General features: G+C 40.5%; 1 protein-coding gene across 1 annotated transcript in view; it reads left to right on the top strand.

Annotated features, from left to right (window-relative positions):
* The window catches only part of Vnn1 (vanin 1), a 28494-nt gene extending 16271 nt beyond the window's left edge, over positions 1-12223 (top strand). The window contains exons 5-9 of the mRNA XM_005389217.2: positions 422-614; positions 1113-1404; positions 2439-2797; positions 9539-9709; positions 10764-12223. Coding sequence (XP_005389274.2) covers positions 422-614; positions 1113-1404; positions 2439-2797; positions 9539-9709; positions 10764-10946 — 1198 coding nt within the window. The 3' untranslated portion in view covers positions 10947-12223. The remainder of the gene's footprint in view (positions 1-421; positions 615-1112; positions 1405-2438; positions 2798-9538; positions 9710-10763) is intronic.
* The last annotated feature ends 759 nt before the right edge of the window (positions 12224-12982 follow it).

Raw genomic sequence — 12982 nt, 5'->3', positions numbered from 1 at the left:
TTCTTCCCTCCCTCCTTTTTTTCCTTCTTTTCTTCCTTCCTTCCATTATTCCTTCCTTAATCTCTTCATTTTCTTTTTCTTTTTTTGCCATCTGGGGATTGAACTCAGGACCTTTATGCTGAACTACATCCCCAGCCCTATTTTAAACTTTAAATTTTGAGAAGGGATCTCTCTAAGTCACTGTGTTGCCCGAGCTGGGCTGAAACTTGGGATCTGCCTGCCTCAGCCTCCCACAGCACTGGCATTATAAATGCATGCCATCCTGCCCAGATGCCTTTGCATCTGAATCCTTCTCTTCTATCTATTGTAAGAATTTATTTTTGTATACAGGAAAAAAATAGGTTCAGGCAAATGCCATTCTGAGTTAAGTTAAAAGCTAAGCTTGATTTAGCTTTTCTTTCTTCCAATGAATATAAACCAGATTTGGCCATGCACCAGTACAAGAAAGACTCAGCTGCCTGGCCAGAGACAATGCCATCTATGTGGTGGCAAATATAGGGGACAAGAAGCCATGCAACGCCAGCGACCCTCAGTGTCCCCCTGACGGCCGTTACCAGTACAACACGAATGTGGTGTTCGATTCTCAGGGAAAGCTGGTGGCCCGCTACCATAAGGTAAAACGAATGCACAAAGAAACAGGTATTTGAATACTTAATGAATGCTTAAGAGGGGGGAAACTGTTACAATTGATAATAAGGATGCTTTAGAAACAGAGTAGAAGCAAAACATGAAAAGTAATGACTAGGTGTGGAGAGACTCTCAGAGGGGGCGTGTTCAGGAACTCATCAGACAGACTTGGTCTTGAAGAGAGAGAAGCAAATACAGTTCTTTGCTGCCAAGAAGCAGTTAAGCATCCTTCACAAATAGGGGTTGTGTGTTTCACTCCTTTACCTTGTAAGGTTAAAGACAAGGGTGCCCAAGTGCAAGTCAGTAATGTGAAGATTGAATTGTAGGCTCCATCCCACCAGAGGGGCTCTGGCCTATGAAGACCCCTATCACAGAGGAAACTAGCCCTGCCTAATTAGATATGAGCATCCACTTTCCCAGGGACAGTGATCTCTGGGGAAACATCTTAAAGGGTTCTTTTTCTTTTAATTTTCTGTTCATCACAGCAAAATCTTTTCATGGGGGAAGAACAATTCGATACACCCAAGGAGGTTGAGGTCGTGACTTTTGACACTGCCTTTGGGAAGTTCGGCATTTTCACGTGCTTTGATGTGCTCTTCCATGACCCTGCTGTCACCCTGGTGAAAGACCGCCACGTGAACACCATCCTTTTCCCCACGGCTTGGATGAATGTTCTGCCACATTTATCAGCCATTGAGTTCCACTCGGCTTGGGCTATGGGCATGGGGGTCAATTTCCTTGCCTCCAATTTACATAACCCTCTGCTGAGAATGACAGGTAATGTGTGGACCTTAAGGTTCAGTTTTACAAGATCATCTTTTAATAACATGTGCTCCTCCATACAATCATTTCCAACTTTATGTATGTATGTATGTATTTCTTTTTAGTACTGGAGATTAAATCCAGGGCCCTTTCACTGATCTACATCTGCAACCCTCTCCATGAGATTTTTTTTTTTTATTGGTACATGTTTGGTATGCATAATGATCAATTCATCATAGGGAATTTGTACCTGTACATGATCCATCTTAATTCTTTTTTCCATTCCCCTCCCCTCCCTTCAACCCTTCTTCCTCCCCATGTACAAAAGCTTTGTTTCCATTTTTTCCTTCCATCCTCTCTTTTTTTTATCTTTTCCCTTTCTTCCATTCCCCTGCCCCTCCCTAGTGAAACTATTCATACACAGTGGAGTACTACTGTGCCATTAGGAAGATAAATTTGAGCCATTTTTAAGTGCACTGCAAGAATGCACTGCAAGACCATAATTTTAAATGCAGTAAATTGGACACACCAGTTTAAATATCACATTGTTTCTCTTGTATGAGAAACCCAAAGGATGAAAGAGGAGCAAAATGGAGGATGGGTATTGGGATGTAGGAAGAACATCCACAGCCCTTTATAAAATTTCTTTTGAGTCAGAGACTTGCTAAATTGCCCAAATCAGGCTCAAACTTAGTAATCCTCCTACCTCCTCTCCTGGAGAGTTGAGATTACAGGCATGTGGCTTTCTATCTAACTCTTGAATTTTATACATCTAGCAGGTGATATGCTGTAGAATTAATCTCAATCTACATTATTGTGTAGATTTAGTCTTATTCAACTTGAATAATATATACTCTTTTTCTCTTTTGACATGAGCCTTTTCCTTCTTGTGTTATATTTTATTGGATTTTGTCTTATCTTTCTGACTCCTTACCAGCATATTTTACTAAAACTAGTAAAATATATGGCTTATAGGAATGAAATGATAGTATGAGTTTATAACAATAATAACAACTTTTCACTCAGTACTTCCAACTGTTTACTTCCAGGAAGTGGCATCTATGCACCCGATTTTCCAAAAACATTTCATTACGATATGAAGACCAAGGAGGGAAAACTCCTCCTGGCCCAACTGGATTCCCACCCCTACCACCCCATAGTGAATTGGACTTCTTATGCCAGCAGTATTGAAGCTTTCTCAATGAGAAACCAGGAATTTAAAGGAACTGTCTTTCATGATGAATACATCTTTGTGGAGCTCAAAGAAATCACAGGAAATTACACAGTCTGCCAGAAAGATCTCTGTTGTCATCTAAGCTACCAGATGTCTGAAAAGAGGTCAGATGAAGTTTATGCCTTAGGAGCGTTTGATGGGCTACATACTGTTGAAGGGCGCTATTATCTACAGGTAATGATTTGGGTCAGAAGAGTTACTACATAAAATACAGATGCTTAGGTAAATTTCAGTGTTGGATAAAGAATGATTTTAGTACACTGTATGTATGTCCCTCATTAGGGAACATATTCTATTTTTTTTTTTCTTTATTTGAAACAAATTTAGCTGGGAAGCTTGTATTTTTATTTGCTAAATCTTGAAATTCTAGATATCAGTCCAATTTTAAACTGGTTGGAAAAAAGTCGTAATACTCATTTGCAATATTGACATTAAAAGTTATTCAAATTTTAGGTAATTCTGATAGATAAATTCTCATACGTGGCCTAAAATTTAGACATTTTCTTTCTATATTCACTAATGCTTATCTTGCTTTAGAAAGAGCTTGACATTAAGTGTTTATGTACTGGAGACAGATGGAGGTGTGTCTGGGATTGTTCAGTAGAATAGTTTATTGCTGCAAATTCAATGTCTGCTAACCCTTGACATAAAGAGTGAGCTATTATACTGCGGTGAGATGGATCCTGCTCTATTCTTCTTTATTCTGGCCCCATCCTCACTCAGATGACTGCAATACCTGCTTAACAGAGTTTCTTTGGTCATTTCACCTCTATCCACCCCATTCCCTACACTACTATTGCAAAAATCATGAGAAACCACTTCTGATTATGTCACTTTCTAACAACTCGTCACTAACTGAAAGGTCAAATTCTCAAACATGAAAGACTCACAAAGGCTTGATGTGTGGCCCTTTCTTATTCTCTGCCCCTTTCTTCCACCTCTATTCATGTGTGCCTCGACTGAAGATGCATTTGTCTACCTCCAGTTTGCCAGCATCTGCAGAATTTGTGAATGCTTGCATGGCTTGTTTTTTCACAATGATTTTCAGTTATTATCTTCACCATGGCATTTCTGCAGTCACTGCCCACCCCCCCACCTGGGTTAAGGTACATCACCCAGGTGCTCCCAGAACATCATTCATCAAACTCACTTTATGTCACATTATTCACATAATAGAGACTGAGTGCCTTTGAATGCTGGATTGATAACGACTGCATAACATTGCTTTATGACAAGCACTGTACCAATGCTTACATGTTTTCAAAAACGTTTATTGAGTTCCACCTATAAGCCAGGTAGGCATTTAGTGCTAATGACATAAAGATGAATAAGTATAGACCTTCCTCTTCAGAAGTTTTGCGTGTAGGATAATAAAAAAAAAAAAAAACCTTTTGAATAGATAATCTCAGTAAAGGCTCACATGTGGTAGAACACAGTAGGTACATTTTGCTCTAAGAGGAATAAGGACTGAACTGAGTTAATTTCAGGATCCAGGGCACTTTCTGGAGCTGATGGTACTATCTGGGTGAAAGAGAGTGGAGGGAATTCTAGATGGAGTGGGAGGATGAGCAAGAGTGTGGATATGTGGAAGACCAGGGTGTGCAGGAAGGGTATAATGTGAAAAGCAAGGGCTGGCAGAGGATTAGCCTGGACCCAGCACCATATCCCATAAACCCCTACCTTGCATATACAAGATCCATACATTATTCTGTTGTTGCCAGTCAGCAGCTGAAAGATGTTTGACAAGGGAATGATATGGTCAGATTTGCTTTTGAATAGACCATTTTGGGACACAATGTAGTTTGAAACTAGATTAACCTAGGTTAAAAAAAACTAGAGTAATAAAATGGTCCTATTAGAGTGTGGACCAAGATTATGTTAGTAGGAATAAATGCATAGTATAACGTAAAGAAATATTTGGGAATCAACTCAGTGGCTAATTTGTTATGGAACCAGAAAGTCGAATGAAGAGTCTAGACTATGCCAGGTTCTGGCAAGAGTGTCTAGGTAGATGAGATGGTGCTGAGAGATCTGGATGCTAAAGGAATGAATCAAGTGGCAATAGAGAGATGTTGAGTTCATTCTGGGACCTGCTAGTTTTAAAGCACTTATGGGACATTCAGCTGGAGCCACCCAATAGGCTGCTGAATATATGGGTTTAATGATCGAGGAAGGTTGGGCTTAGAAATACTGTTTTGAAAATCATCAGGATATAGGTGATGATTAAAGCTCCAAGAGTGGATGGCTTTGCAAAGATGGCTACCCTGTTTCCCTGAAAATAAGATCTAACTAGAAAATAGTCAGCCTTGAAAACAAGAAATAAAAAATGCCAGCCCCAGTGGCCTTGCCTTATCTACAATTACAGGGTAAGGAAGAGAAGAGTTAAGTATGATCTTATGCATGACACTGACCATCACTGTGGTAATCCCAGCCCTTACTTTCCAGTTAGGTCTTACTTTGAGGGGAACATGGGTATATGGACAATGAAAAATGGTAGTAGAAGTGGAGCCGTTAGGAACTCCAGTATTTGGACAGGAAATAAAAGAATAGGAATGTACAAATATGATTGAGAAATAAAAGAATTTACAAATAGAACTTTTGTGGATGCCAAAAATTGTAAACACTTTCAGCTGGAGGAAGTTGAGAGTCAAGTTTATGAAACATGTTTAGCATTATTGGCATTAATGGGTCCAATCCTGGTGGCATATCCTGAGCTCATGACAGTGTTTGAGAAGGGAAGTCAAGATATTGAGAGGGGAAATGAATGTTTTCCCCAAAAACTTTGAGACAAGAAAAGGGGAACAAGACAGCGCTGTGCAGAGACTTGTGCTCAGAAGTCTTGTTTCTTTCCAGCAGATGAGCCTTGGCTATCCATACAGGCCTGAGGAAGAGAGCAGCAAAAGAGAAAGGGATGCATAAGAGGAAGCAATACTGAGGCAACAGGGTCGTCTACCGGCACCACACGTGTTTTAGGACTTGGAATTATTCTAGAAGAATTTTGACATATATTAGGTGTATTACCAGCAGAGTCTGGGGCAACACCCTGAATAAATCTATCGGTTGGAAAACATGGAAATATTCACCCAAAATAGCTTAAACAAACACATTACAGCCTTATGTTTATTCTACTTTGATTTTAATGTCAAGTGGTTTAGAAAAGTCCTTTATTTTCAGAGAAGTTTGGATTTTAGTATTGAGGATAAGGGATTTTGTTATTGTGGGGGGCATTTTGTTATTGTACAATATTGATAATCTTTCAAAATCTAATTATGATGCTATGTTATGCAAGAAAATCACTATTATCACTAAAAGCTACATCTTAACCAAAGAAAAGAGAGAGAAAGTGAAGTAAAGATGAAATAAACCCCTGCATTATGTCACAGATTTTCTAAGTGTCACATGGTACATACCTGTGATGTTGTAACATTTTTAAGGATGTGGAAAAAGAAGGAAGTGGTGGCATTTTCTACAGAGCGGTTAAAGTTTGAGTAAATCAGCTTGAAGAGCCGAAGGAAATAAAGAGTTAGAGCAATTGCTATAAGGGCATGGGAGATGGGGCATCCTGAATATTTTAAGAAATTACTGAGTAAATCAAAACAAATAAATGATAGAGAATGAAGTTAATTCTTTTTACCAAATGCACGTAGGGGTTTTCTTCCTTAGATTACTACTTTTGGGCCTTTCCAGGTCCTTTCCCCAAGGTCAGAGCCCTCTAAATCACTAGCCTCTGGGGCTTTTGGAATGTAAAATTTATTCCCCAATGATACAAGAAATTAGAGCTAAAACATCTGCTGAAAACCACAGTTCAAATCCATGGGCTTGAGTAATGTGTTAGCAAGATGGATAGGACTGTCAGAAAACCTTGGGCAATTCTGCTTCTCCGTGTAGGAGCAATCTGGCCTTGGTCCAATCTCCGAACTCTTTAAATCACTACTTATCCTCATCTACTCCATGCAGACCAGTTCTGCTACCAAGTATTTATGTAATACCTGCCATATGCAGGCACCTGATGCAAGCTAGAGATAGGATGAGCAGGAGAAATGTAAGTGTTGCCTTATAGAGCTATGTCTAAAGGGAGTATTGATAAGTATCGAACAGGAAATTAAGAAGACTGCTATTTAAGTTTGGTTGTGGCAAATGCTTCACAGGAAAAGTACCATACAAAATTAGAGCCTGTCACTGTAGGACCTAACTTGTCCTGGAGAAGGGTCACAACAACACACTCTGGACTTGCCCCTCTTTCTTATCTCTCAGTGCCTGTGCCTCTGATCCTCATACACTAGGTTTCTTTGAATCAACTCTTTCTAGGGTTGTGAAGGCTCTGGATTCAATCCACAGTGCCATAAAAAATAGAAAAATTTCTTGATATTTCTTTATCGTCTCTATTTCCTTCCTCCATCTCCTTGCCTCTCTCCTTCACTTCCTTTTTCCTTCCTTCTTTCCTTTCCTTCCTTTCTAATGTGTATTTAGAGTAAGGTAAACTCAGTTTAGATGATCCCGGTTCTACTGGCACTATCCAAAGCACGGTGCTTGGGAGGCTGTCGAATATATGCCTTCTCTCCATCAGGGCTGGTCAAGGGCTGGACACATCAGTGTCAATCAACTTCTTCAGAGCTTGCTTCATCTGCTGCTTGTTGACCTTGACATCCATAAAGAACACAAGTGTGGTTTTGCCCTCTAGTCTCTTCATAGCTGATTCCGTGGTCAGGGGATGATGATGCATAGTGATCAGGTGTAGTGATTATGTCTTTTGGATATGTTCTTCTGAGGGTATTTGGGCTGCCTTGCAAACCTCAGTGGCTTGAGCAGCTGGAGAGTTGGTGACCTTCAGATATTCTTTTGCATGGTTGTGAATATCTGTCAACACAGCTTCCTTGGTCTTCAAAAACCTTTGCTTTGACTTTAGCTTTGGGAAGGGTAAGAGCTTCCTTCCTGGTTTTTGGCATGATCTTTGTAAATAGGTGTCTCTAGTTCCCTTGCCTTTATTTGCTTGTTTTGCTCTGTCTTTCATGTTAGGAGTTTTCATGGGATACCTGGTAATGCTTGAGGATGACACAACCTGGCTGCAAGTCCTGAGTGTGTGGGGACTACACACTTGCCAACCAACCTTGAGTTTCACAGCAGGGTGATCTAGCTGGGTATTTTGTTAGGTGAATCTCTGAAGGAAGCACCTTTAGAAACTTCCTCTTGGGATCAGGTTTCAGGTTTCAAGATGCTTTTAATTTCCTTCCTCTACAGGGCCCCTAATTAAAATAAAAAAACATAGGATCCTTTGAAGTTCAGATAAACAACAACTTTTTAAATATAAGTACTGTGTATCCCATTCAATATTTAATATGTAATTACACTAAACAACTGCTCATTGTGTTGACAATTTCTTTTGTGGTGTCGGAGAACCGCAGCTTTGTATGTGCTAGACAAGTGCTCTACCACTGAGTTACATTCCTGGACATGAATTTGCCTGGAAGTCCTGCCTTATACTTTATGTGGTAACTCTATTTCTAAGTCTGTATTTAGGCATTTATGGAGTCAGCTTGGTGAAATGGCCTTGCAGGGTGCCTGCACGGGGTGATAGAGGGAAATATTTTTAACATTCAGTATGATTTCATTCATGTCATCCTCATCAACTATGTCATTCATACCCTCATCTAAAGACCATCTGCTTTACCTCCCTGCAATAAATTCCCAGGCTTTTATTGGAGTATGGCAGTGTCAGAGGCTCATATGTTGTAGAGGACTTAGCATGTAAGGGCGTCTTCACAATTACCCACTAATTTTTCTTCCTTCAGCCATCATAACATATTCTCAGCTCTGGGGTGCTGAGTGACCCCAGTGATGGAATCTTGCGGGTGTCCTCCAGTGTGGGTGGGGTTGATTATTGGCTTTCAGCACCTCCAGTTTAGCTGGGTTTCTTAGCTGTCCTGAATCAGTTACCATATTTATTGCATCAGCACCCCAATTTCTAAAGTTGCTGTGGTCTGTCTTATTTTCCTGTCCTGTGGGTTTATATCTCTATTGTAAAGTTAGTGTTGGTTTCTCTAGGTTAATAAGGGAACAAAATAGAAGTATGTATTCATTCTACCTTTACCTAAAAGTTATTTTTCTCTCATCTCAACACCCTTTCCCTGAAGTGCCTGCCTGTCATCTGCAAACTTGCAGCAAGGAGATGAGCTCAATGCTAATACCTTAGTCTGGCAAGAGGTGAAGGTGGATTAGAAGATGCTATTCAGATCTAGTTACATGAATCTGGGTTTTGCTTTTGGGAACTTTCCATCTGTGGTGAGAAGACTCCCTTACTTAGATTTTATATAGAAGTAGCTAAAAAGTATAGTGGAAGAAAAGTTGTTGTTCATATACAAAGGATGTAACTTCTTTCTTTTTTTTTTTTTTTTTTTTTTTTTTTGAGACAGGGTCTTACTTTGTAGTGCAGGCTGGCCTTGAACTCATTACATAGCCCAGGCTGGCCTCAAACTCACTGTGATCCTCCTGCCTCAGCCTCTTGAGTGCTGGGAATACAGGCATGCACTACCATGTCCGGCTCAACTGATTTTCTTATTATTTTTGTTTTTTTAAAGAGCAGCTAGCATTAAATAAATCAGTTGAAATAATTTCACCACAGCTGGGCGTGGTGGCACACACCTCTAATCCCAGTACTTGGGAGGCTGAGGCAGGAGGATTGTTGCAAATTTGAGGCCAGCCTGGGCTACAAAGCGAGCTCAAGACCAGCCTGAACTGCATAGTGAGACCCTGTCTCAAAAAAGACAAAAAAAAATTTTACCACAACTTTATTGTGATGATATTAAAAGTAGTTGTGTGGTGTACGATACTTTGATATTACATACATTGTGAAATGATTAGATCAAGTCATTGCATGCACATCACTTGCTCTGACTTCTTGATGCTTCACATCTCTAGATCTGCACCCTGCTGAAGTGTAAGACAACTGTTGTACAGAGCTGTGGTGACTCAGCTGACACAGCTGCTACCAAGTTCGAGATGTTCTCCCTCAGCGGCACTTTTGGGACCCAATATGTCTTCCCTGAGGTGCTGCTGAGTGAAGTTCAGCTTGCGCCCAGAGAATTTCAGGTAACAATTTTTGCTTGATATGGCCAATTAATTTCATAAAAGAAGAAGCACTGCTTGACATCAAAACCTTACCCAAGTGCTTCAAAATATTGTGCAAATCTCCATTCAAAAGGGATCAGATTATCTTTGTGGATCAGGAAGGACACGCAACAGGCTGAACGTCTTGCCTAGAAGTTGCTACTACGATTGTATGTGCTTGGATAGAAGGAAATAAATCTTATCCAGACTGTAGAGAGGAGCTTGGTCAGTGGAGTAGGGAGAGGTTTTGATCAGAATAGCTCAGGACTAGCCTCAGCAGAGAATCCCGTTAAGACCACCGACCAGGGATGAGCTTGAGAAGATGACAGGATCCCTCTCCTCACGCGAGTCCAGGTCCGGTGTGACAGTCAGTCAGAGAGGAGAGAAGGAAGAGCTGAAAGGGAGAGAATTCGACAGAAGCTGGTGTTGACAAGAAGGCACAAACTTTACTGCCCTGAACTAATCTCCCGCTTCACACGGGCTTTTCCTAGTCATGTTCTTCCACTGAATTCTGCAGATTCTGCTCTTATTCCTCTTGCCTGTCAGAAACCACTTGAGGGGGGTGGCGAGGGGACAGCCTAAAGGCTGGGGAGCGTGACAGAAGCCTGTGACAAATGCTTAGTTCAGACCTCGCCTGGACCATTCACTTCTGGCCAAGTGAAGTCACTCTTTCATTCAGAGGAGAATTTTTAAAAAATTTTTTATCTGAAAGATCTAGATTTCTAGAATATTGATTACAGGCATTTTTAAACTAATCAATCAATGCCCGTCCCATAGCTTCAGTTTTTCAAATTTTCTTATGCTCTGTACATTTCAAATATTTCTAAAATTGTTGTGGTGTGTGTGTGTGTGTGTGTGTTGCTGAACAGGGAATGCAGGGCTTTGTGCCTGGAAGACACTGAGCTACATCTCCAGTCCTCCAACTATTTCCAATAGAACTGAATTTGGCCAGCGGTTTTCATTGGTTCCACATCGTAAAAGTGCTGTGTCATCGGGTTGTATATTTTAAAGGTCTGCTTTCCTCTGTTGCATCTAGGTGACGAGCGATGGACGCTTGCTGAGTCTGCAGCCGACATCGAGCCCCGTCTTGACCGTCACACTGTTTGGGAGGGTGTATGGCAAGGACGGGGCACCAAATGCTTCATCCTACCTGGTAGCCCACTCACTAACAGGACTGTTAACAGTGATAATACCCATCGCGTATTCATTGTGTTGGTAGAATTTTTCTATTATCTTTTATTTGGGATAATTTAAAAACGATAGATGAGGGAAGGATTGGTCTGGGCTCCTGCTAATAGCAGGACTCTGGTAAGTGAATGATTATTACACATTTGTCTTTATTTAGAGAAACACACATGACAGAAATATAAGCTTACGATAAGAAATATTAAGGTAAATTTTAAAAACTGGTGGAAAATTTGTCTTTCTTAGAACTAAGGTATTTGTACCAATTGAGTATTACACATATTATGCAGAAGAAATAAAAATTTCAGTTAAAAAGCACATCAGAAATTACCATAATACACTCACAAGAAGTCTCAATCCATGATCACTTTGATTGTATTTTCTGCTTAAGATTTCAGTGACTTTGTTTCTTCTGTTAATTGTTTACCTGAACAATATGTTTAGATTCTCTCATCGGCTGAATAGTATCCCCCTAGATTAGTAAATTGAAGGCCTTAACTGCCAATACCTCCGAATGTGATTTGGAGACAGTATTTGAAAGGATGAGATAAAGTCATGAGGGCGACCCAAAGTTTGTGACTGATGTCCCCATAAGAAGAAGGAATTCGGACACCATGTACAGAATGGAGATTACATAATCCTACAGAGGAGAGCGCTATCTACAAGCCAAGGAGAAATGTCTCAGGAGAAACCAAACCTGCCAACCTGCTGATCTTGAACTTCTAGCCCCAGATTGATGAGACAATAAATTTCCGTTGTTCAAGTCACCCAATCTGTGGCACTTTGTTAAGGAAGCCATGGCAAACTAATGCAAACTTCTGTCTACCCTCCTTGCTTGCCCCTTGCCACCTTGCACCGGAACCGGAAGTTTACACAGAAAGAACATCCCACTCACCTGAGTGCGCCAGTCTCCAGCAGAGACTTCCGGGGAAGAATTGCTGAAGCCTTGATAGTGACATCACGGGATCATAGAATGCCCTTAGGAATTAGGAACTACAAAGTCACAATTTTGAAAGTAAGTATTTAATTTAGCATTTCTGAAAGTATTTAAGTATTTTCAGTAACAGTAGAATTTCTTGACATTGTACAACCTAGTGAAACAAAGAATAACCTTTAGTCATACGTCTGTCTGCTGGCAGACGATCCTCATAGCACTGGCATTTGTCACACCCTTTATGCAGTGTGTTCTTCTCCAAGAGTGATCTGTACCAACAGCTTGTTATTTGCAAGATATGAATTTTGTGGCAGTTGCATTTCTTGAAAAATGCTATCTTATCCAAAACACTTAAGTAAAAACCGTTTTGTGCTTTATGTGGCATTAACTGATTTTTTTAAAGAAAAAAATTTATATTTTCTATGTCTATAGAAAAAGCATTCATCAGGGTAAGCCTTATGTAATATTAATTTCACCATCATCTAATATTAACTTAAAGCAGAAATATGCTGGTTATCAGTGACAGGCTTAAAAGATTAAGAGCTTCAAAAAAAAAAAAAAAATCAATCCTAAATGCTTCTTTCCTGTCCAACATCAGCTAAATTTGTCACCACTGTGGCACAACAAGTTACTTCCACCTTGTCATTTTAAAACAACAACGAGTGGGTGTGGTGGTGCATCCCTATAATCCCAGCACTTGGGAGGTTGAGGCAGGAGGCTCGCTGTGAGTTTGAGGCCAGTCTGGGCTACATTATGAGACCCTGTCTCAAAAAAAAAAAAAACAACCCAGAAACAAAGCAAAACAAAACGACAACAACGAAAATAATAGTTTATTGCCTTACAGAGGTTCTGAGGGTTGGAATCTGGAAAGGGTTCACCTGGATTCTTCTAGCTCAGGATGTTTCTGGAAGCCATAGTTGACCTGTGACCAGAACTGCAACCAACTCAAGGCTTGGCTGGGGCTGGAAAATCTGCTGTCACCTTGCTCACATGGCTGAGGATGGGCCTCCATTCCTTGTTGGAAGTTGGCTGCTGTCCTCTCTTCCTTTCCATATGGGCCTCTCTGTAAGATCCTGGAAAGTTCTCACAGAATGGTGGCTGACTTCTGCCAGAGTGGGGGGGAGGAAGAGACTGGA

The sequence above is a fragment of the Chinchilla lanigera genome, unplaced genomic scaffold, assembly GCF_000276665.1.
Source record: "Chinchilla lanigera isolate Chin_1 unplaced genomic scaffold, ChiLan1.0 scaffold00035, whole genome shotgun sequence".
Lineage (NCBI taxonomy): Eukaryota > Metazoa > Chordata > Mammalia > Rodentia > Chinchillidae > Chinchilla > Chinchilla lanigera.
Note: the sequence above shows the minus strand (reverse complement) of the source record. Positions and strands in the feature narration are given on the sequence as shown.